This window comes from Ambystoma mexicanum, chromosome 7q (genome assembly GCF_040938575.1).
Source record: "Ambystoma mexicanum isolate Mex_15411 chromosome 7q, UKY_AmexF1_1, whole genome shotgun sequence".
Lineage (NCBI taxonomy): Eukaryota > Metazoa > Chordata > Amphibia > Caudata > Ambystomatidae > Ambystoma > Ambystoma mexicanum.
Window position 1 is genome coordinate 749887979 of NC_090941.1, and position 24531 is coordinate 749912509.

The 24531-nt window shown below is 47.7% G+C and overlaps 1 protein-coding gene across 2 annotated transcripts in view; it reads right to left on the minus strand.

The window, feature by feature from the left end:
* Positions 1-24531, minus strand: part of ATM (ATM serine/threonine kinase) — a 3046976-nt gene that overhangs the window by 2668836 nt on the left and 353609 nt on the right. For both annotated transcript variants that reach the window (XM_069640412.1, XM_069640413.1), the window contains one exon: positions 4240-4405. In XM_069640412.1, coding sequence (XP_069496513.1) covers positions 4240-4405 — 166 coding nt within the window. The remainder of the gene's footprint in view (positions 1-4239; positions 4406-24531) is intronic.

The following is a 24531-nucleotide window of genomic DNA, read 5'->3' on the forward strand; positions in this document are numbered from 1 at the left end:
CACTTTCAATTGCACATCTTTTTGCTCATCCGGCAGTCACATCTGCCTCATAGGTGCCCCAGGATCAGCCCGGTACGAACGCTCCCTCTGCTTCACTCACCGGTCCTTGGCAGCTCCTCCGGCGGCTCCTCCTCTATCTTCATTCTCGGCTCCGCGCACATGCTTCTGTAGCTGTGCAAGCAGCGCTCGCCGTTTACAAATGCTCGCTGTGGGTTGCCGGCAGTTCCGCCCATCTATCGCAGACGCTAACGGTGGCCTGCAGCGCTGGCGTTTCTCCCGTGCTCCACAGCTCCGGCTGTGAGCACCCGACCAAGGAGGCTCTGACAGCTTTGACCCTCTCACGTCCCATTCAGGCCCCAGTGCTAGCAGTCTCTCCTTGATAGAGGCCAGCGTGGGCCTCCAGGCAGTACCCTCGCCGGCAGTCTCCATTTTAGCAGAATTTCTTCCCGCTCGGGCCCGTAAAACTTGGACAGCTTTTCTCCTGCTGGTCTCCCCTCTCCACTGGTGACTCCACCTTGTATGCACCTGTGACCTGCTAACAGGTTGCATATGCAAGCACTTCCAGTCAATTGCCTGAATCCAATTACTTATGTTCTTGGGAATGCCTGACCTTTGCAATAGTTTCCAGGCCTCTTCCTCGTCTCAGTACCAGAATGGTGTAACTGAAGGTTAGTGTGCACATCTCCTAGTTGCTTCTTCTTCATCCCAGTACTAGAGTGGTGTGACTGAGGGGAAATAAGAGGAAAGGACTGGCAATAACCTATGAAAGTAGGGGAAGGGTAGGATTTGTTATCACAAGGGAAAAGGGATACCACACTTTGCCTAAAGACATCCTCCTATTCAATCTCTTCCTAAAGTCACTACCTTGATGGCATTTCCCAGGGTTATCCTGGAAGGAAGAAACGGGAAAAGGGTGACAATATCCCACAAAAGGCTGCTGGGACTGAAGGTTCATTATAGAATGGAAATGGGGGCTACTGCGTCTCACCCAAGGACATCCCCCTTTCATTCTCCAAGTCTCCTCTACCCAGTTGATCCTCGTTCGCATATCCACCCCCAGGGTCGGAATCCAAAAGCAATGGCCCTTCCCTGGCCACCTGAGCAGAGGATATCAGGGAGAAGGAAGTGAACACCCACAGGTTCCTCTCACTTAACATTTTCACATACATATTTTTTGTATTTATTGGACATTTGTATGGCGCCTATACACAAGTGTTTCCAGGCGCCACAAGACCAGACAGGGGAGGGGTGGGCGAGGAACATGGCAACAACAATTATATTGGCCTTGTGACAATCCTACCGTGCAAGTGCATGACAAAGTGTTAAGTGCAAGCGGTAGGGGGTAGAGGGAGAAGTGCAGGAGTAGGCTGCCCCCCAAGGAAGGGGGAGGGCAGGTGCTGGGCAGGCCAAGGCGCCAAGTGCCAGGGGAAAAGGAGGGAAGGTAAGATGAGTGCGGTGGACAGGGAGGACCAGGTTGGCCTAGTCCAGGAAAGGGAGCCTGAGGGCAAGTGCTGGCAACGGATTCTGAGGGGACTGCAAGGGGGTGGTCTGGTCCATGTATGACTGAGGGGACTAGGCCCCAGTTGCAGCGTCAGAGGGAGAGTTAGCACGGGAGGGGGGAGAGGGAAGATTGAGGAGACAAGGAAAGTCTTCAGAGGTTTCCAGAACTTAAGACAATCCAGCTCAAGTCTGAGGGGGGAGGGAGGCCGTTCAAGAGGGAGGAGCCAGCCGAGGAAAGGAATCTTCCCTCCCACTCTCTTCTTGGAGAAACGTTTGACCTGCAGAGAGTTGGAGCCAGAGGACCAAAGTACTCTGTCTGGGAGGTGTTTGGGGAGGGAAAGCTGGATGTAAAGAGGTCCCAGGCCTGATGTAGAGGGTCTTGAATTTGATTCTTACGGTCACCGGGAGCGAGTGGAGAGATTTTAAGGCTGGAGAGATGCAGGTCCTGGGCTTGAGGGCAAGAATAAGTCTTGCAGTCCTATTCTGGATTAGTTGAAGGAGGCGAAGAGAGGAAAGAGGCAGATTGAGGAAGAGGCTGTTGCAGTAGTCTAGCCTAGAGAGAACCAGGGCTTTGGAGACATTGAGCTTCTGGGGGAAGGTGAGGAGAGGTAGAATGTCCATGAGGAGATGCAACTGAAAGTTGGACTTCTTGGCAAGGTCCATGATGTGTGGAGAGAAAGAGAGAGAGAGAGGAGTCAAAGATAATCCCAAGGTTTTTTGCCTCACAAGTGGGTGAGGGGAGGGGACACAAGGAGTCTGGCCAGAGAGTTGGGGGGGGCGGGAGAAACAAGGAGAATTATCTCTGTGGCATAGTATTTCCAATGGCAGATCAGCTAGGGCTCGCTCCTCACAAAGATTACAGAGCCAAATACTTCATCCAGCAAGTTGCAGTGTGGACATTGGGAGTATTTTAACATACCGACTACAGTAATGCAATATCATAATTGTACCACACCAGTTATAAAGCAAAAACAAAGAAGTGATAGCTGGAAGGTTTAGAATGAATCTTAACCACTGGCATTGCTCTGGGCAACCCTCAAGACCATCGTTCTTCGCCTGCCAAGCCATTACAGAAGGGGAAAGACCATATGCAAATCAGGCTTGGTCCCACCCCAAAAGGGGCAGTCCAGCCCGAACTGCTAGGTCACATCCCTTCTGCACGAGACCACACGCATCTCCTAACATGTTTCAGCCTTGTTGGGCCTCTTCAGTGAGGAGTAGCCTGATTTGCATATGGTCTTTCCCCTTTTGTAATGGCTTGGCAGGCGAAGAACGATGGTCTGGAGGGTTGCCCAGAGCAATGCCAGAGGTCAAGATTTATTCTAAACCTTCCAGCCATCAACTCTTTTGTTTTGCTATTGTCACCCCGAGTGGGAAGGGTATGCCCAGACGTGGGTCCCTTGCCTGCTGGGCCTAGAGACCCAAGCTACTCCTCACTGATGATGCCCAACAAGGCTGAAACATGTCTGGGGATGCTTGTGGTCTTGTGCAAAAGGGATGTGACCTAGCAGTCCGGGCTGGACTACCCCTTTGGGGGTGGGACCAAGCCTGATTTGCATATAGTCTTTCCCCTTTTGTAATGGCTCAGCAGGCGAAGAACAATGGTCTGGAGGGTTGCCCAGAGCAATGCCAGAGGTCAAGATTTATTCTAAACCTTCCAGCCATCAACTCTTGTTTTGCCACACCAGTTATAGCCACATGGATATCTTTTCTGTGTCAACTACTTACAGCTGTCAGTGATCGTTCCTCTGAAATCTCTTCTTAGGTAAAGCAGAAGCAGGCCAACCAATGGCAAGCAGATTCATTGGCTCTCCACACATCCATCTCCAAATTTCTCCAGAGTCCACATCCAAAATCACCTCCACCAACAGGCTTAAATGGCAGACTACCACAAATTGACTTCTAGGTACTTGGGATTAACCTGCTGCCATCTATAGGCGAGCTATGGGCACTGCAATTAGTGAATACAAATATATCAGATGGGGCACTCGACCCCAGGGTTGAGAACCATAGTCAAGCCTGCCAAAAAAGCTCTTCTATGCTAATGGTTGAGTGGATTTTGCAAGGCCTGCCTTGATTACAAAATCTTGGGTTTATTGTATGGCTACCGCTTTCTTCTCTATTAGAGACTACTATTTCAACATATTCTTAAATTATCCAAGATCTGGTTTACTTACTTTGAAAACTTATTTGTGGATAAGGACTGTAGTGGAGACACTTAGTACTAATGTGGTAGTTTTCCTTAAAAATCTCACACAGGCTTTCGTTTGTTCTATAAATCCTCTCCCACAAGTTTTGGATGTGTCATTACTTTTGTACCAGTTCTTTGAAATGGTGTTGTTTCTTAAGTGGGATGTGTGTTACCATTGGAGACACCAAACTGTGGTTTGTACATGTGCAAATAATGCTTTACTTACCTTATTGTGTCTTTTACCTAATGCTTATGTCTGGGTAAGAAATAGAAGTATTTTTGTACTTTCGTATATACGCATGATAACCTTTGTCAAGCTCTGGTGTGTGTTTATTGTACTGGAATCCAAACCCTTGAGCTTATAAGTCTCATCTTAACTGCTCGTCTCCATTACCAAGAATGTGTTACTACTTTTGTGTCAAACCTTTGTGGATCGAGAGATAGGGAGTCAATACATTACCAACGTAATGTCAAAACTGTGCAACAGAACAATATTCCTGTAAATCAATGTGTTTATGGAAGAATGAAAATGATTTTTAAATACTTACCTCACACAAAGAATCGCTTTTGAAAAGAAACTGAAGAACTTGGACTGTAGACCATCGGTCTGTGAAGAGCAACCTCGGGTAAGTGTATGTATGATCCGGGCCACTAGGACTCTGTTTATATCTTTAGAAGGTTGAAGATATAATCTGAAGTACAGTGTAAGCAGCTCTGAAAAAACACAAGGGCACATTTAATGAATAGCAAAGTTCTTCAAATCAAGGTTTTCAGTTCAATGCCTTTTATTTTATCCCTACCGAAAAGCAGCAAAAAGTCTAAAACAGTTAACAATAGAGAATGCAATATTAAAGCAAGGCAGGTTAATTTGCACAATGGCAAGATGCCACAGCCACACTTCTCAGAATGCAGGATGTATATGCTGGTCACTCCTTCCTGCACCTCACCTTCGTCACCCATTTAGTTTATGAAATAGTAATCAAGTGTAAACCTCTTTTCCCCAAATACCGCTCTGCATGTCAGCCATGCTGGACGTTTTTCAGTCTACATTATGATCGTATAGTGAAGATTAAACAAGCAAGGGCAAGATACGTAGAGAGCATACAGTTATTTCTATAAAGTCCCAGCAGAGTTGCAGAATGAATATATATTGTGATGAATCCAGAGATGTTGTCACTTCTCCCCAAAAGGGGAGCCCCTTCCCATGAGGCCAGGCTGCTGAGGCCGCTACCCGAAAGTCCCTTTGGGAGTGGTACTCAGTGGGAGGATCTCATGGAAAGAGACCTCCCCTCTGAGGGCAAGGGAGAATATCTAGGGAGAACGCAGTATAACATCCCTCACCCAACAACCTATCCACCTCCATACCCCATAGACCCTAACACTTTGCCCAGTAATCCCATGTACCTTTGTAAGTCTGTGCCTTTAAGAAATGCTGAGATGAAGAACAGTAGTGACTACTCAAAGGGAGTGTACCAGACAAGTACTGGAAGGAGGAGTAGGTGGTGTGGAGCCATAAAGAACACTCCATGAAACATGGGCGAGTATTCTAGTGATCCATAGCAGTGTGCAAATAAAAAGTAACAAAGGACTTACAATGTTGCTCAGCCATCTCAGGAAGAACCGAGGGCCAGGAAGCTGCTCAGTGCAGGAAATTCACTGGCTGCAGTCAGGGACTCTGAAAAGAAGCAGACGGCATACCCAGCAGGTCCGATGCCAGAGGACACTTAGCAAAGCATTAACTAGACCTCACAGAGAAGGTGGACCATGCAGTCTTTAACAGATCTGCGTACCTCAGAGAGACAGAGGCAGCAGAGCCGCTGCAGTGCATAAGAAGCCTGCAGAAGCCACGAGAGACCCAAACAGACCAAAGGCAGACCCCAAGGCACACCAGAGAAGTCCTGGAAGATACAGGAGTAAATGGGCTGGCCGGTGGGTTTAAGAGAGGGTCTTGGTTACCGTATAAATCACACAAGAAGAACAAATCCAGAATTTAGAGGATGGGTTGTAACCCCTGAGCTAGAGAGAAGTAGGGTGTGCTGTAAGGATAAGTGATTCCCCAATAGGGGCACATATCAGACCCCCAACCCGAAGAATAGGTATCAAGAAAAGGACAAGTCATCTTCCTCGTGGCAGTACTTGGCAGGAGAGTAAACCAAGTGGGTAACAGTGGGGAAGCCTGGGTCAAGGCCCTACCAGTGCATGAACTGTATTGCTGAGAAACCTAAAAGTAAGATGACAAGGGAAGGGAGTAATTCCACCTGGTTATGTTTGTATTTATTTGTATTTATTAGGTTTATATAGCGCTTTACTCCAAAGCGCTTTACAATACAACAACAAGAATACATTGTAAACAAGAAGCTTAAAATTACAAGGACATGAAACAAACCATCAAAAACAGTATGCAGATCAATTGACCAGTACTAAAGGAGGAATAGATAAGAGTAAGAAGAAAGGGAAGTAGAAAGGGAGGTCAGAGCGGGGGAAGAAGAGATAACAGGAGGAGGGAAGGAGGGATAAGAAAGAAAGGGAAGAAGAGGCAAAGTAGGAAGGAGGGTAGAGATAAAGGAGGGAGATAATGGGAGAAGGAGGGGAGTGCAGGCGGGGGTGAAGAAGGGAAGATTTCAAGGAGGCACGGAAAGAGGAGTAAGAGGAAATGGAACGGATGGAGAGGGGTAGTTCCAGTGATGGGGGGCTAGGAGCTGAAAGGAACAGAAACGCGAGGAAGCACAAGGGGATGGAGGTACAGTGAGTAAGAAGAGATCAGTGGATCTGAGGGAGCGAGAAGGAGAGTAGAAAGAAAGGAGAGAGGAAAGGTAAGGGGGAGCGAGCTCATGAAGAGATTTAAAAACTAGACAGAGGAAGTTAAATTTAAGTTGGGAGTGAAAGGGAAGCCAGCCAAGAAAAGAAAGCGAGGAGGAAATGGAATCAAGAGGTGCAAGAAGACAGAGGGTACAGATGGCAGAGTGGTAAAGGGATTTGAGGGGAGCAAGGTGAGAGGCAGGGAGTCCAAAGAGGAGAGAAGAACAGTAGAAAAGACGGGAGAAATGAGGGAAGAGATTAAGAGTTTAGTAGCATGAAAGGTGAGGGAGGAGCAGATTTTGCGAACATTGAATAGGTGAAAGCGGCAGGCGCGAGAGGTAAGAGAAATATGATGGGAAAGGGAGAGGGTAGAGTCAAGGTGGAGGCCAAGGTTGCGAGCAGAGGCAGAGATAGGGAGGTTAGTAGGAGGAAAGAAAATAAAAGGAGGGGGAGAGAGAGGAGAAAGTGTGTTGGAGGGGAAGAATAAGACTTGAGTTTTCTCAGAGTTGAGGGAAAGAAAGTGGGAAGACATCCAGTTTTTAATAGCAGTAAGACAGGATGAAAGATTATGGTGGAGTTCAGGGGTGAACGAGGAGAAGGAAAGAAATAGCTGGGTATCATCTGCGTAGAAATGATGAGATATGCCAAAAGAGGAGATAATGGGGGCAAGTAGAGAAGTGTAGAGTGAGAAAAGGAAAGGGCCAGGTACAGGGCCTTGGGGAACACCGAAGTCCAGGGGGTGAGTGGAAGTGGTACGACCACCTCAGGAGACAGCAAAAGAGCGGTTGGAAAGGTAGGAGGAAAGTTGTTGAACTGTTAATCAAGCTACCGGAAGAAGGAGAAGGGAGTCATTCTCCTGGTAACCAAAGTTGTAAAGATGTTCTGATACAGAGTGTAAAGAGATAGGCAGTGTGTCTGCCAAGGAGAAGTGCTTGAACTTTACCTTTTTTGTGTTGGAGAAGAGCTTTGACCCGGGAAAGGGAGCCATTCCCCTAAGAAGATAAAAAATGGATGTGACCTTTTATCCCCAGTCCAGAAGAAGGGGGTCATTCTAGACCACAGTGTACTTTATCTCTGGAGATGGCGTTTTTAGAATTGCAATCTCCTTCCCTGCTTGGAGCTATGGAGACAAACAGTTGGTCTATTTTCCTTAGCGGTCTAGTCTTGTTTACATAGTAAAGGAGCGCTCCTTACATCTAGTGTATGGAGTTTTTTCTCAGCTGAATTTGATGGATTTTGAAAAAAAGCTGGTAGTTCGATGGTCTGATTGACATGGAACTGCGTTCTTAATACCCATTTGTCTTTGTGGATAACAAAGCAAGGGTTTTGCACTGAGAAAGCTTGCAGTTCTCTGACTCGTCATAGAGATGATAGCCATCAGAAAAGCCGTCTTATACGTGAGGTGTTTAAGGCTTGACTTATGCATAGGCTCAAAGGGGGTTTCCATGAGCTTTGCAAGTACTACATTGAGGTCCAACCTGGCGGCGGGTTTGAAATAGGAGGGTGGAGTCTTTTGACTCCCTCCATGAAGGCCTTAAGTGGTCTACGCAGATAGAGCCGCTAGGTGAACCTTGATAGAGTTAAATACTAGCCCTTAGTCTGGTAAGTAAAGCATGTAATGAAGAATGTGTGATGGAGTATATTCTATTGGGTTTGTTTTGACTGGCACCAAATTACAAATCTCTTCCACTTGTTAAAGTAACAGTGTCTAGTGTTTGGTTTATGTGCCTTGTTGAGGATTTCCATACACCATTGAGGTAGATTTAAATGGCCAAACTCTATGACTTCAGGAGCCAAGCTGGCAAGTTCATAGACCGAGGTTCAGGGTGTAATGTCATCCCCCCGTGCTGAGTGAGCATATTGAATGAGCACAGGAATTTGAGCAGGTCGCACATCGCCAGTGTGTGGAGATGTGGATACCAAGGTTGTCTCGCCCACATAGGAGCAACTAGGAATAATGTTACTTGTTCCTTGTTAATCTTGTTCACCAATTTGCTCATTAGAGGAGTTGGGGGGGAAGGAGGTGGGGGGAGCGTAGGAAAACTTCCCTGACCAGTTCATTCACAGGGTGTTCCCCTTGGAGTCGTGTTGGGGAAACCTGGACGCGAAGTCGGGGCATTGTTTGTTTACTTTTGTTGCGGACAAGTCTAACGGGGGGTAGCCCCATTGTGTGAAAATGTGGTCTACGATATTTTTGTCGAGTTGCTACTCGTGCTCATCTGGTAGAGGATCTCTACTTAGTGTGTCCACTAGAGAATTGAGTACCGCTGGAACATGTTGCGATGTTTAGAACATGACCCGTTTGAGTGCCCACTTCCATATTTTTTGTCCAAGCTTGGACAGACTTGGAGAGTGTGTGCCCCCCTGCTGGTTTATATAAAACATCGCAGTGATGCGGTCTATGAGTAGCTGTACTATTTGTTTTGCCAGGTGTGCTTGGAAGGCTTGTAATGCCTTGAGCACTGCCAGAAGTTCCAGAAGGATGATGCGATTCTGGGCTGTGAATGGAGTCCACATACCATGCGCTGTAAAATGAAGGTAATGAGCCCCACACCCGGTGAGTGATGCGTCTGTTGTGACAACCGCTTGCATTGCCAGGTCGTGGAAGGGTTTTCCCTTCAACAGGTTTTCCTTGGTCCACCAGCGTAGAGCTTGTAGTAGGGTTGGCGAAATGACCACTAGATCGTCCCACTGACCGTTTGCCCGAGACCACTGTTTCGCCAACCATTCCTGAAATGGGCGCATGTGCAATCTTGGGTGTGGGACCAGGTAAATGCAGGATGCCATCATCCCAAGTAGGCGCATTGTTTTGCGTACGGTTATCTGGCGACCAGTTAGACACTGAGGTATTTGCAGCAGTATGTTTTGTATTCTTTCTTTCGATGGAAAGACTAGACCTTCTTCTGTTTTTATGATAGCTCCTAGGAACTGTTTGGACTTGTTTGGTACAAGGCTTGGCTTTTTCTCGTTGATTGAGAAATCCAATTGAAAAAGTAGATTGGTGGGAGATATCCAGATCTATGAACATGGCACATATCACTCTCATCCCGAAGCCAGGGAAAAACCCACAGCTATGCTCCTCGTACCGCCCTATAGCGCTAATTAATGTAGATGCTAAACTGTATACAAGGGTATTGGCAGCAAGGTTAGAAGGGATCCTCCTGGATTTGGTGGCACAGGACCAAACAGGGTTCATTCAGGGTCAGAACATGTTCGACAATATAAGAAGAGTCCTGCACATCATTGATAAGGCTGAGAAAGGGGGGGGAGCCACACCCACCTGTTTATTAATGTTGGATGCAGAGAAGGCCTTCGATCGCGTCAACTGGATTTTCATGGAGCAAACCCTCAGTAAGGTGGGAGTAGGACCAAGTTTTTGAGAATGAGTTAGGCGAATTATCAGAACCCCCAAGCTATGGTTAAAGTGAACCGGGGAGATTAACTAGCCCATTCTCGATAAGGACAGGAACAAAGCAGGGGTGTCCACTCTCCCCGCTTCTCTTTGCTCTAGTGATGGAACCCTTTGCGCAGCGGATAAAGGAAAATGGAGAGATCCGTGGGGTCAAGTGGGCGAAGGCACAACACAAAATAGGCCTATTTGCCGACTATGTGGTCCTGATGATTACCGAGCCGGAGATCTCACTGCCAGCAATAATGGAGGAGGCAAAGGTTTTCTCTGAAGTGTCCAGGTTTTCTCTGAAGTGTCCAGTTTCAAAGTGAACTTTGCAAAATCAGAAATCCTAAACTTATCAAATCGGGGAGAGGGAGAGGAGGCAGCTGGAATAGGATTTTTGGTAAGTGGCGATGAGGGGGAAGATGGGGTCCTGAGGGGCAGATGGGAGAGGAGAGGGGGGGGAAGGGGCCCACGGACAAGGAATGGAAGAAGCCTTAAAGGGCTGGCATACCTCATACACGGTGCAGAACCGCGAACTACAATACAAGCTGTTAAAACCATTGGCACTACACCCCAGAGAGACTCTATAAAATGTACACCTCAATGTCGGCAGCGTGCTGGAATGGGTGGGGGGGGGTGGCTGTGGGAATGATATCTGGTGGGGATGCCCGCAGCTTAAACACTTCTGGCAAGAGGTGAAATGAAAAGTGGCTGGGATACTGGGAATAGATATGGAGATGGATGGAGAGGCTGTGGTACTGGGCATCTTGCCTCAGGGGGAACAAAGGCTGGGTGGGAGTGCTGAAACACTATGGCCAAACTAATTGATGGCTGCAAAGCGGTGTATAGTGAAACAATGGTAACAAAAAGAGCCACCATCCAGTATACAATGGTACTATGCAAAATGGGACACAGTGGATGTGGAGAAGATGACGGCAACAGTACGGGGGCCGTTGAGGAAATTTAGTAAAGTTAGGTCACCCTTCATGACTTGCACAATTAAGGAGATCACACACCTATACATTCCGAAGAGATTGAGGGAGCTGGGGATATTAGGGGAGGAAGAGGACTGAGCCGCATACAACAGGACACAGGGGGCTGCTCGCAGAAGACTGGTTGGGGAGAGGGGGAGGGGAGGTGTTGCAGTTACTACAGTTTGTAATGTCGATTGAAAATATGCTTTGAAAAACACGATACGGTAATACAAAGTTAATAGTGTATGGAACAATGTTGAGCGAATAAAGTTATAATAAAAATAAAAGTAGATTGATCGTTCTCTGGGTATTTTGCTTGCAAATTTGAAAGTTTTCCCCGTGATCAGCCAGTCATCCAGGTAAGGGGACACCAGGATTGACTGCCTGCGTAGATGCGTCGCCACCACCGCCAGTACCTTGGTAAATACCCTTAGAGCGGACACTATGCCGAAGGGCAGCACCTTGAATTAAAAGTGCTGGTTCACTATTTTGAAACGCAAGAATCTTCTGTGCACCGGAAACATTGAAATATCAAAGTATGCATCTTTCATATCCAGGGTTGCCATGTAGTCCCTCCTGCTTTAGCAGTGGAATTACTTCCTGTAGCGTTGCCATGCAGAATTTCTGTGGCTTGACATAGGCATTTGCAGGGCGCAGATCTAAAACAGGGCGCATCGTGAGATCTTTTTTTGGCACAAGGAAGTACACTGAATAAATGAACAAGTTACTTACCAACTGTAACATTATTTCGAATAGATGTTACTCCCACGTATTCCTCATCTTAGATATATCCTTACCTTTGCTGCTTAATATAAAAAAGTTCTCTCCACCAGAGGGCGCTCTGCTGGAGTCCGCAGAGTTGATGTCCCTCGGTGGTATCTGTCAAGCGTCAACGTCATCCGCAGTATAAATGGATCGAGCCGCGCCCGTTGGCCTCAGTTCTGTTTTTTTGTATGTTGTAGCCAATAATTAGTAGATAAGGTGTGTCCCTTTGACCAAAAGCTCTAAAGGAACTGAGTGTAAAACACGTAAACTGTACTGTGGGGTAGGCTGGGAGGGTCGATGAGGAATATCCAGTCGAAAGAACGTTACAGTTGGTAAGTAACTTGTTCTTCGAATGGATTGCGTCCTCCCACTTATTCCTCATCTTAGATAGGCTCCCAAAGCAGTTTGAATTGGAGGAGGGAGTACCATAAATATTAAATCATGTACAGTATGAAGTACTGATTTTGCAAAGAGACCCCCCTGTGAAGAAGTCGAGTCTAGAGAGTAGTGCTTTACAAATGTGTTCAAGGATGACCAGGTGGCTGCTGCTCAGATATCTTGTATCAGGACACCCCTCTGAAGAGCTGTTGAAGTCGCCATGCCCCTGGTTTAATGAGTTCTTAGCCCATCTGGAGGATCTTTCCCAGCCAATCTATAACATTCAGTTATAGCTAAAATTATCCATCTGGACAATGTTTGTTTTGTCACTGCTAGCCCTAATTTACTGCCAGTATATCCCACAAAAAGTTGGTCACACTGACGAAATTTATACAATCTCGATATATAGAAACTAAGAACCCTCTTATTTATTTATTTATTCAGATTTGTAGAGCGCACGTCAGCCCCTGGGCATTGTGGCGCTTGTTACAGTCATATCTTGGTTACACATAATACAGTACAAATAATACATTATTTACAGTGGAAAATTTGGTATTAGCACAAAAGGCAATGCAGTATATTTACATGGATTTGCAGGGGTCACATTATTGTGCAAGGAAAGAGGTCTTCAGTTTCCTACGAAAAATCGGGAGCAAGTTTTCCGCTCTAATGTCTGCAGGAAGAGCGTTCCAGGTCTTGGCGGCAATGTAGGGGAGGCTTAGGCCACCGGCTTTGGCTTTTTTGATGCGTGGGATGCAGAGTAGGTTGGTGTATTGCGTCCTGGTGGGACGGGCGGAGGAAGGTTTGGAGATGGTCTCTGATAGATAGGACGGGGCGGAGAGAGAGGCATTTGTGGGTGAGGGTGAGGATTTTGAGTGTGATCCTTTCTTTAACCGGGAGCCATTGGGCTGCATGTCTGGCATGTGAGATATGCTCTCTTCTTGGGATGCTGAGAGCGGCCCGGAGAGCATTGTTCTGTGTGACTTGGTGTTTGTTTAGGTTTTTTGCTGATGTGCCCGCTAGGAGGGCATTGCAATAGTCCAGTTTGGCTCCAATGGTTGCTCTGGCTATGGAGAGGCAGTTGGGTTTGGAGAGGTAAGGCTTGATGGCGTTTATGAGTTTAGTGGTATGCACAGATGAGGAGGTAATTGCGCTGACTTGTCTATTCATAGATAGAGAGGAGTCTATGTACACTCCCAGTGTCTTTACCGCTGTGGAGACGGGGATGATGGAGTTGTCAATGGAGAAATTAGCATACAGTATGTCCAGTTTATCTAGGGTGCTCTGTTGACCTAATATCATGATTTCCGTCTTGTCTGCATTTAGGCAGAGGCCATTTACTGCCATCCAGGCCTGGATGATGGCGTAGATGGAGTGGAGTGCCTTTGCGTCGTGGTGGTATGTCCCTTTGAGGGGTAGAAGTACTTGTGTGTCGTCCGCGTAGTTCGTGTATGTGATGCCGTAGGAGTCAAGTTAATCAAAAAGAGGTTTAGTGAACAAGTTGTAAAGTGTGGGTGCAGTGCAGGAACCTTGAGGGACCCCGCAGTGGATTGTCGTGGGAGTGGCATTGGCGATGTCTGAGTAGACTTTCATGAGTCCGAGAAGACTCTTAGGGTCTAATCTGTGTAATCTTTCTTCCTCCTTACTTGCGTGAGGAGGAGGATAAAATGCAGGCAATGTTATCTTTTGTGACAGGTGAAAATCTGAGAAAATTCTCAGTAGAAAAGAGGGTTTGACCTTAAGAACAACTTTATCTTTGTGAAAGATGGTGTCAGGAGGTTTGCTAGAAAGCACCTGCAACTCACTCACACTGCGGACTGAAGTAATTGCCACTAGAAGTATTGCTTTTAGAGTAAGGAGCCTTAACAGGCAAGAATGCAATGGCTCAAATGGAATACATGTGAGAAATGTCAACACTAAATTTAGATCCCATACAGGTACTTGAAAGGGTATTGGAGGAAACACATTAGTAAGCCCTTTTAAGAACTGTACTGATAAAGGTATCTTGAAATAAGATTCCTCCTCTGAGGAGCCCTTAAAAATGGATAGCACAGCCAAATAACCTTTAGTCGTGCCAACTTGGAGCCCCAAATTGGCCAAATGTAAAAGAATAGACAGTATTGTAGGAATATTACATTGAAAAGGGTCCACATTCTTATCTCTGCACCAGTTACTGAACCTGTTCCAACAACACCGGCACAGAGATTTAGTTGCTAGCCTTCTGGCTGAAAGCAAAATCTCCATTACGTCATCCGGAAGGTCCCAATCCTTGTATCTCAGCCTCTCAGAAACCACGCATGAAGGCTGAGTGTCTTGACCTCTGGATGGAGAACCCGACCTTCCTCTCACGAGAGAAGGTACTCTCTTTGTGGAAGACGTATTGGAGGGCAGATGGACATGTCCAGAAGTCCGGGTACCACGTTCTCCTGGCCCAATTCGGGGCAATTAGGATCATGGATTTCCCAAACTTTCTTAATCTACTGATTACTTGAGGAATCACAGGGACTGGAGGAAACGCGTACAGGAGTGGAAATGTCCAGTCCACCACGAACACGTCTCCTAGAGCTCCTCATGGGGGAAATTCCCTTCAGCAGTACAGTTCACACTTCCGGTTGGCACCGGTCGTGAACAGATCCCCTTGCGGGGTTCCCCAAAGTGTGAAGATCTCTTGAAGGACTTCCTGAGCTAGTTCTCATTCCTGGGATACTGTGCTCTGCCTGCTCAGAGCGTCCGCTGCCATGTTCTGCTCTCCGGCTAGGTGAATTGCTGTTAGAGAGATTCCTTCCTGTATTGCCCAGAACCAGAGCTGCATTGCCTCTCTACACAGTGGTAGTGACCCTACTCCTCCTCTCTTGTTGAGGTAGTACACGGTCACTGTGTTGTCCGTCATTATCAGGACATTCATTCCCCGTACAGAGGGCAGAAAGGCTTTCAGCGCTAGTCTGATTGCCCTCAGCTCCAAGAGGTTGATGTGTAGTTTGGACTCTGATGGAGACCAACGACCGCCGATTGTCCGTTCGTTGGTGTGGGCTCCCCACCCCGTGAGTGAGGCATCCGTCACTACCATTATCTCCAGCCATGGTTGCCAAAAAGATTCTCCTTTGAGGATTTGTTTGTTGCAAGCCCACCATCGCAGATCCTGTGCCTCTCTGGTCGGGACTTGCAAAAGATCTGACATCTCCCCTGAAAATTGGGACCATTGGGCCCTGAGGGCCCACTGTAGGGATCTCATCATCAATTTGGCCTCTGGCACCAGAAAAATGCAGGATGCCATAAAACCGAGCAAACTTAGAAAATCGAATGCCGGCAGATGCTGGGCATTTTGGAATTGTGTTACCATCTGCAGAATGTGGTGAGCTCTCTCTTCGGGAGGCGAGGCTTTGCCCGAGAAAGTATCCAGAACTGCTCCGATAAATTGGAGTTTCTGTGATGGTATCATATTTGACTTCTTGAAATTCAGAGAGAAGCCCAGTCTGTGTAGGAAGTGGCAGGTCGTGCTTAGATGTTCCTGGGCTTGTTCTCGAGAACGTGCCCTGATTAACCAATCGTCCAGGTAGGGGTAAACGTGAATTCCCCCTCTCTCCCGACACTCGCTGCCACTACCGCCATCAGCTTGGTGAAAACTCTCGGGCGGAGGTCAACACGAATGGCAGAACTCGAAACTGATAGTGAGAGTTGCCAATCGCGAACTTCAGGTACTTTCTGTGCTCGAGATGGATTGGCACATGAAAGTAAGCATCCTGAAGGTCCAATGATACCAACCAGTCCTGGAGTTGGAGAGCCTGAAGGATCTGAGAAAGGGTAACCATCTTGAACGTGTCCTTCCTGAGGAACTTGTTCAAGTTTCTTAAATCCAAGATGGGTCTCAATCCTCCGTCCTTCTTTGGGATGAGAAAGTATTGGGAATACCAACCCATGTTCCTCTCCGCTACAGGTACATGTTCTATTGCACCTTTCTCTAGCAGGGTTAAAATTTTCTGCAACAGGAGTGGAATTTTGCAGAGTTCTGAGGTTTCTTATGAAAGGCAAGGCAGTAACCTTGGGATACCGTTTCCAGTGATCAAACATCTGAAGTAATGCCCCGCCATTCAGATGCCGAGAGATTCTGCCTCAAATCAGGATCTTGAGGGTCAAAACCTCAGAGTGGCTTTGCGGCAGCTGCAGAGCGGCTGATGGGAGTGTTGCCACTGCTGGGGCAGATCTAGTACCTATTCCTCTCCCCCGAGGAAATTTCCTTTGTCCTCTTTGACTGGCCTGTCCCCTTCCTTTTCCAAATGAGGAATAAAACCAAAAGGGACGATCCCTCCAGGAAGATGAGCATGTGTAGGGGCGTTGTTGAGGTTGTCGTATTGCGGCATTAAGTGACTTTGCTGCCGCTTTAGAGGTCTGCAGCTTCTCCAAACTTTCATCCGCCTTGCTGCCGAACAATCTCAAGCCGTCAAATGGCATATTGAGAAGTCTGACCAGCACATCCGGTGCAAAACCTGACTTTCTCAGCCACGCGAATCTGCGTAGCACAGCACTAGATGCCATGGTCCTACTAATGCTGTGAGGCGTCGGAGGATCTTCCCGTGTCACTTTTAGTATGAGTAGGGACATGGCTTTCACTAGACTTCTTTGAGGGGGTCTGGGCCGCATTCTCAAAGATTTATAACATTGAGGCTCTGAAGGCCTCCCACTTCTTCAGGGAATCATGTTTAGAAGGGCAGGTGATAACCTCTTCTGAAGACGTCGAAGAAGAGAAAGAGGGAGACCGGTGTCATCTTTTCTTCGACTTTTTTTTGAAGAAGACGACTTCCTAGATCTACTCCCCGACCTCGATTTCTTCGATTTGTGACGTCTTTCACTAGACTCAGCCGAGCCTTTCTTCCTTCTCGAAGAAGACTTCGAGGAAGCCTCCCCCCACCACCAGTTTACCTCTACGTTCTTTTATAGCTTTATTGGTCATCGCCTGACAGGAACAGCACAATTCTATCCAATGGTCGGGACCGAGGCACCAGAGGCAATTTCGATGGGGATCTGTTATCGACATCATCTTCCCGCATTTCTGACATTTCTTGAAGCCAGTTTCGGCGTGGAAGGGTTTGATGATGAAGACATATTAACGAGAACTGAAGCACTGTTTTCTAGATACGAAGCGAGAGCTATCAGAAAAACAGAACTGAGGCCAACGGGCGCAGCTCCAGCCATTTATACTGCGGATGACGTCGACGCTCCACGGATGCCGCCGAGGGACATTGACACCGCAGACTCTAGCAAAGCGACCTCTGGTGGAGAGAACATTTTTTCCGAAGCAGCAAAACTGAAGGCAAGGATATATCCAAGATGAGGAATACGTTGGAGGACACAATCCATTCGAAACCCTAATTTACCTGGTTCGCCGGGACAATTTCTAAGGCGTACTTTAAGAGCAGCGTTTTCACCTCTTCCATTAGAATCCGCTGTTCTTCTTTGGAGGTGTTCCTTTGTCTTGTTGGATGGTTGGTGGGTTGCTATAACAGTTCTATGCAATAACCGCCCGCCACGGGTGAAAGTACCCACTTGTCCAAGGTAATTCCCTCCCATACGTGGGTAAAGTATGAAATGCGGCCTCCTACTGGAGTTGCATGGGAGGGGAACCTGTAGCGGGTGGTCATTGCTTGGGGGGCGTTGAGCCTCTGGAGGAGGAGGACCTACATCTGCTGCGAGACCGTCTCTGGCCTCTTTGAAATCCTTGTTGCAAGGACTGTCCCTGCGATGAGCCCCCGGACGAGCTTTGATCCTGGTTGTAACTCGATGAATAGTGTGAGTTTTGCCCTCTAAAGCAGCGAAAATAGTAGCCCCCTCTTTTTCCAGAGGGTTTATTAGTAAGTTAACCTAATGACTTTAGCCTCCTTGCTCTCCACTGAGCTGCATCCCACCTCATCCACTGAAGCTTCCAGCACTCTCTCACCTTTCAGATTCACTAAAATCTCTATCCAAAAAACGGAGAAAATCGTACTATCCTTGCAGCCATCAAACTGTCAGGGCGACAATTGCCCGGCGCAAATAATCAAGGACGCAGCAAGAGACCTAGCGCCATTCCTTTCTAAACGAATGAATGCCTCCTTCAAGACCAATACCATCCCTAATAACCTCAAAGATTCCTGGGTTCTACCTCTGCTGAAGAAACACTCTAGACCCTTCCATCCCGACTAATTACAGACATATCACCACAATCCCCTTCCTCCTTAAAAAAATTGACAGAGTAGCTTATCTCCAAATTCAGAACCACCTCGAAGCGAACATCTACTAGGCTCCCGACAATCCAGATTCAGGCCACAACATGGCACGGAAACTGCATTTATTGATTTAAAGACCCAAATCGACGTGCTCAAGGACAAAGGTAAAACAGCTATGCTACTCCTCGACTTGTCGGCTGCCTTCGACTTGGTGGATCACGCAGTTTAATTCAAACACCTTGCGTCAGCTGCCTATTTCTTGAGTGAAGCTATAGCATGGGTCTAGTCCTTCCTAGCAAATCGAACGATGAGTCTTCTCCCACTCAGCATCTAAACCACCTGCGGTGTTCCACAGGGATCATGCGTCTTGCCGACTATGTATAACATCTTTACCAAGCCCCTATTTGACAAATTGGACAGACTGGGTGTCGCCTACACTATGCGGACGACACCCAGATCCTCATTCCGCTTCCGGGCAATTTTGACAAGGACACGGCCTTTGTAAACATTCAGGCATGGATGGCATCACATGGCCTCTGCCTGAATGACGATAAAAGGGAGATCCTGATCTTGGGCTCAGATGCGAACGTAAAAAAACGTAGCTCCAGCTACACTGCATTCAATATTGACGGCAACACAATCAAAGCAGTATCTGAGTTAAAAACGTTAGGTTTCTACCTTGACTCCACCCTAACTCTAAGGAAACAAGTCAACTCGTTGGCATCATCCACGGCCTACACCTGCAAACACATCAGGGCATGCAGACCTTTATCTAAAGCTAGTTGCATCGCTCTTGCCAATGCATTAATAATGTCGAAACTGGACTACTGCAACGCCCTATACCTAGGAGCCAACAAATACATCCTAGATAAAATACAAACACTACAAAATAATAACTTGAGAGCAGCTCTGAACATACCTAGCAGAGAGCACATCTCCAACATCAGAAGAGACCATCACTGGCTAAAAATAAGCGACAGGATCCTTCTAAAAACTGTACCACTCACCTTCAAATGCCTCAATAATGCAGCTCCCTCATACCTCACAGAGAGGATGATCAGGAGAACCTTCACCCACCCATCCAGATCAGCCAACTCCCACTGCCTAGAAATCCCTAGATTTAAACCAATCAAATCGCGCGGTTCTAGCTTCCAGGTAAAAGCTGCACAATCCTGGAACGCATTACCTCAAGCCCTCAGAACTGACCAGCCATACCTCAGATTCAGATGCAACATGCTAAACTGGTTACGATCAAATTACATCTGATACCTGGTTTCTCTGCTGTACTTACCTCTGCACCTGACCATGTATGTTTTACTGTACCCATTGTACCCTCCTTCAGGATTCACCTGTATTATTACTATATTCACTATACCTTTTACATGTTGTAACTAAGCTTCAAGTATCCTTTGTATCTGCTGCGCCCAGCTACTTAAGGGTTTGGTGCGCATTACCAAATTAATAAACAAACAAACTTTAGGGTGTGGTATTCCTCTTTCGCGCTCTTTAGAGCGTCTTCCACCACTTTGCCGAACAACACATTTGGCTCTATGGGCATATTAAGAAGGGTAGCCTGAGTTTTTAGCTTAAACCCAGACTGGAGTAGCCACACATGGCATTTGATCAACGTCCCCTCTGCTATTATTCTCCCAGCACTGTCTGCTGCATCTAGGTTGTTCTTAAGGATGCAGTTTGCAACAGCTTTACCCTCTGCAATGGAGAGTGAGAGTTGCGTCTTTAGGGGCTCAGGGACTGAAGCGATTTGCTCGGCCATTGTGATGGTACGTCAGCTTCGACACTGTCCCAAAATATCAGGACGCAGGCGACATTGTTTTCCCAAGATGGTGCCACGTTTCCCTTGTAACGTCCTAGATCTGCAGCTGTTGCCTGTTCTTCAGGCCACACCCCCAGATTCGGAGTACTTTTGTCCTGGATAGCAACGAAGCTTTGCGTTGCTACTCTTCGAGTTTGCCCACACTTCCTATGTTTGTTTTCGATTACCCTTCTTACAGAAATTCTACACCTTTCTTTTACTCTCTGACATTTCGGTTGCTAGATCCTTTTCCCTCTTTTTCCGTAGCCTTCTGTATTCCACAGCCCCGCTGCCAGTACGGAACGCACAATTGTGGATGTTACGCTCTTAACAGCAGTCGGTGCGCACAAGTCCAGCAGGTAGGTTAGATCCTGTCAGGCTTCCGATTCATTTGTGAGGGAGTTTAGTACGCTCATTGACAACAACCTTCTCTCGAGGCATTGTGCACCAAAACCGCCCATCTATCACGAGACTGCATCTCCCAGAAAGCCTGAGCGGTGCTTTCCCGGCACTCCTACTATTTCATACGTGCCTCCACTATGGTACATATACAGAATACAGGGAGGGATTGTGGAAGCCGTTTTACACCGTTCAATATTCTGTCTTACTTCTCGTATGATCTATCCTTAATGTTTAATGGCACTCTTGGTGTTCATAACAAGGCTTCAACTCCTGCTCCTTCTCCCCAGGAGCCAGCAAGAGCTTCATAATCTGGGTAAGGCTCTTCATCCTGTGTGTGTCTAACGGAATCAAGGTTTCTCGGTGGAGTTTGCCTTTAAACCCTGTTTCTACCTTGTAGCTGGCAATTGGGAAACGCTGCAAAGGAAACTCCGACCCAGAGACCTCTGTTTTCACCAGCTGCCCGGATCCTGCGTTCTCTAGCAGCCCAGCCCAGGGGTTTCTCCCCCACAAGGGTTTCCCTGAAAACCCCTCTCTGTTCAGGTCATTTACAGAAGCGCAGAGGGGTGATCAGGTGAATTCTCATTTCCGCTAACCGCACCTTCTGGAACAGGTTAGTGGCACCCATCACTTCGACTGCTGTCCTGCTTGTCATATCAGATAAAACAAATCCAGGCATAACAGCCATTTCATCCCACTTATGATGGTTGTAGCTAGCCAATAAGGTGGTGTTATTAGCGATTCTCGCCTGGTAAGCTGCCGAAGAGGATACTTTCCTACCAAAAGTATCAATCTTCTTACTTTATTTATCCGGAGGTGCTTCTGAAGAGGCTGGAGGTGTTCCTGCTCTCTTTCTAGTGGTCGTAACCACTAAGGAGTGTGGTTTTAACTGTCCCCTGATGTAAAGGAGTTCTGAGGGAACTGGACGGAAAACTCTCAATGCACGGGTTTACCGCCTGTGTTAAATTTGGAGTAACTGGAGAGGGTTGGATTCGCCTCTGTACTGACTGAAGTATGTGTAACGCTCACCTGGTTCCCACGGGGGCGCTGGTCTAGTCTGGATTGCTGTGGCCTCTTCTAGCGTGATGCGCAGGACCCGGAACACCGATTGGACAGGACCTCCAAATCGTGCTTGCCTGGCCCGCAGGAATATCCTTCTGCAGATGAGAAAGGGAATTAACAGTCTGCAGAATAGTGTGCTAGCTCCCCTCTTTCCCCCTTCGTTCCTCTCTAACTTCCTCCAAACCCCGGTTTAAGCTCACCTTATGGTTTGGAAGGATGAACTCTCCATCCTGCTTCTGGTGCAGGGGCGCGTGTTCGTCCAGTTACTTCACTGGTTTTCAGAATGGCGCTGGCAAAATCCACTTGACTTTCCTGAGCGATGCGCCGTAAGTATGAAAGTTCAAAGTTCAAGTGAGGCCCCCTTTATGTTGTCTTTCTAACCTGTGATATGTCCTTTATTTCAGGTGCAGAATGAAGGCGATGCGTCGAGGGGTTAAACTGCCGAGGTGAGTAGTGATGAGGGCGATCCCTCTAAATGTCCTTATCATTCCCCAGAAATGTCTCTTGTCCTTTCCCCATAGAAGCCGGGGTACGGTACCTGTCAACGGGGCGGCGCCGACCCGAAATGCGGAAGAAAAGCCGGTAAATATTATGGCTGTTAATCAGGCTTTCCTTCTGTGTTCCTTCTGCTCACCTTTTGTTTCTTCCTCTCTCCCCTAGGTGCAGAGATGTGGCGTCCGATGCTGACAGCCGCGATGGAGCCGGGAGATGTCTCGAGGACAGGTGAGTGAAGTGTGGCGCTGCAGCGAGCAACGCGATGCTTTTAAATGGAAGTCTTTCTTCAGGGATGCTGGCGAGAAGATTCCGGATGCAGGTAAGAAGTTTGAAATAGTCCTTGGTTTTCACCTTTCTCTTCTCTTCCTTCCTTGCAGGTCTTCCAGGTTCGAGGCGGGCGTGGCTGGAGTCCAGGAGCAGGAGCAGACACAGTGAGCGTTAAGCTGCAGGAAGCAGAACAACGCGAAGCATGAGCTGCTGTCTGGGCGTGGCTTAAATAGCCTCCAAAGAAGTCCCAGGTATGTATCCTTCCCCAACTAGGTATGTATCCTTCCCTGGACACGCCCGATTGAAAAAATAGTCCCTATGAAAAAATAGTCCCTTTCAGGTCTCAGGGAGGCCTGAAGCGTGCAGCATGGTCTGCATCAGGTAAGTGCACAAAACACCTCCCTTTATGAGCCTGGCGCCTATGGCGCCAGGACTGATGTCCAACATGAGCCTGGCGCCAAAGGCGCCAGGACTGAGTCCAAACAGCCCCTATAATGGGCCGCTGGGCTTTTACCCGAGGGCATGATGCCAGCTTCCGGGGGTGCTGGACCTGGCCTGGTGCTCCGGGAGTAGGCATCATGACAGTATGGGAATGAATTGGGTAGCAGACTTTTTATCTCCCAGTATGTTCTCAACAAAGTACTTGTCTACCTGTATCTCGATTTTAAAATGCTCTACTTTTTTTAGGAGCAGGTCATTGTACTGTTTTTAATTGTCGACTGGTGAGTCTGCCTCATGTGGGTCTGAGGGATCCAGCGACTGTATGACAGATTTCATCATAAAATTGGGTAACATCACCCATGTCCCCTTGGCCTTCTGGGTCAGTGTAAGTTTCAGCGTTGTGCTGCCCCAAGTCCTGCTGAGTGGTGGGGGCTTGGGTTGGGTGGTGCTGTGCTGGGTCTCTTGGTGGGGGGCTGAGTAACTGCGGCCCCACTCTTAATAGTAGCTGGTCCGCTGTGTGGGGCACCCTGAAGGTTTACTAAGACCTTGGAGTGGTCATCAAAGAATTTGGCTAGGGAAGACATCAGTCTCATGACCTAATCAACCATCTGCGCAGACCATTGAGATGAACTTGGGATAACTTGGGAAGCAGGGGGGGGGGGGGTGTTGGTTCTGGTCTCTTTTGTGCCTCATAGCCCCTGAAATGGTGCCCTCCCCATGGGTCGTAGTCCCTAAACTAGCGCCCTCTTCCCGTGTTTTTGAAGACATGTGGTTCTTCGACGTCCGACTCTTCAATAGAGTGTCTGGGACGTGTTTCTTAATGAGTTCACTCATTTTTTTTTAGCTATGTGTAGTTTTCGCAGGGGCCTTCAATGCGTCTTTCGACGGTCGCTTTTCAGCATGCGTGGGGGCCGTCGACGCGCCTTTCGGCGCTCGGTCGTTGGGGTGCGAGGACTTTGTGATTTTGTACATTGTGTCAGAACCGGACTTGGCTGTCGCGAGGCAACCGTGAGCGAGTTGACCCAGAGGACAGGGAACTGGCGGACCTCCCCCTTGACGCTGTGTGTAGCTTTCCAGTCAGTGCTGAGGTCAACTTTTGGCCGTGGGAGGTGTGTTTTGTGTGGTGCTGTTTGTTTGTGTTAGTGCCGCCAGGTGTTGTGCCCGTAGCAGAAACACTGGCCTGCCTGATGGGGTCGGGGGCTCGCACGCGGGCATCCGACGGATCCCGTTTCGCCCTAGACTGTCACCACTGGAGGCTCCCTCCACGTCCTTTGCCGCCGTTTTGTTTTACGGTCCTTAAGAGTCTTGGGCTTGAACAGCTTGCACGATTTGCACTGTCCCTTGTAATGATCCTTTGGGAGACAAAGATTGCACACCCGGTGCAAGTCTTTCCAAGGGAATTTACTATTACAGGATGGGCAAAACTTAAAAGGTGTATTCTCCATTGTGTATGGGGAAGGCAGCCTGGCGAATTAAGTGGGTAGAGAAGGGAATATGCATTCTCTTTGGGAGACTAAAGAATTAGCCACCCCTCAGTCTCCCTACTGTGAGGGCCGAGGCCCGTTGCGGCCCTCGAGACCGTCTGAAAGGTTAGTCGAGACAAGTTGGTGTAGTCGTCGACGAAAGCAGTCTTCGATGCCGTCGTCGAAGATCTTGCGGGAGAACGGCTAACAAAGGACAGAAAGAATATACTAGATTTAATTATTTTGTAAATAAAGGCGATAGCCAGAAGGAACTCTGCTATAAGCGACCGACAATGATGGCGGAAAAAAAACAATCTGAAGGACCTCGATTCGTGAAACACCATGGGTACAGTAGACGTCACACTAGGGATAGTATTACTGCCATGCTCT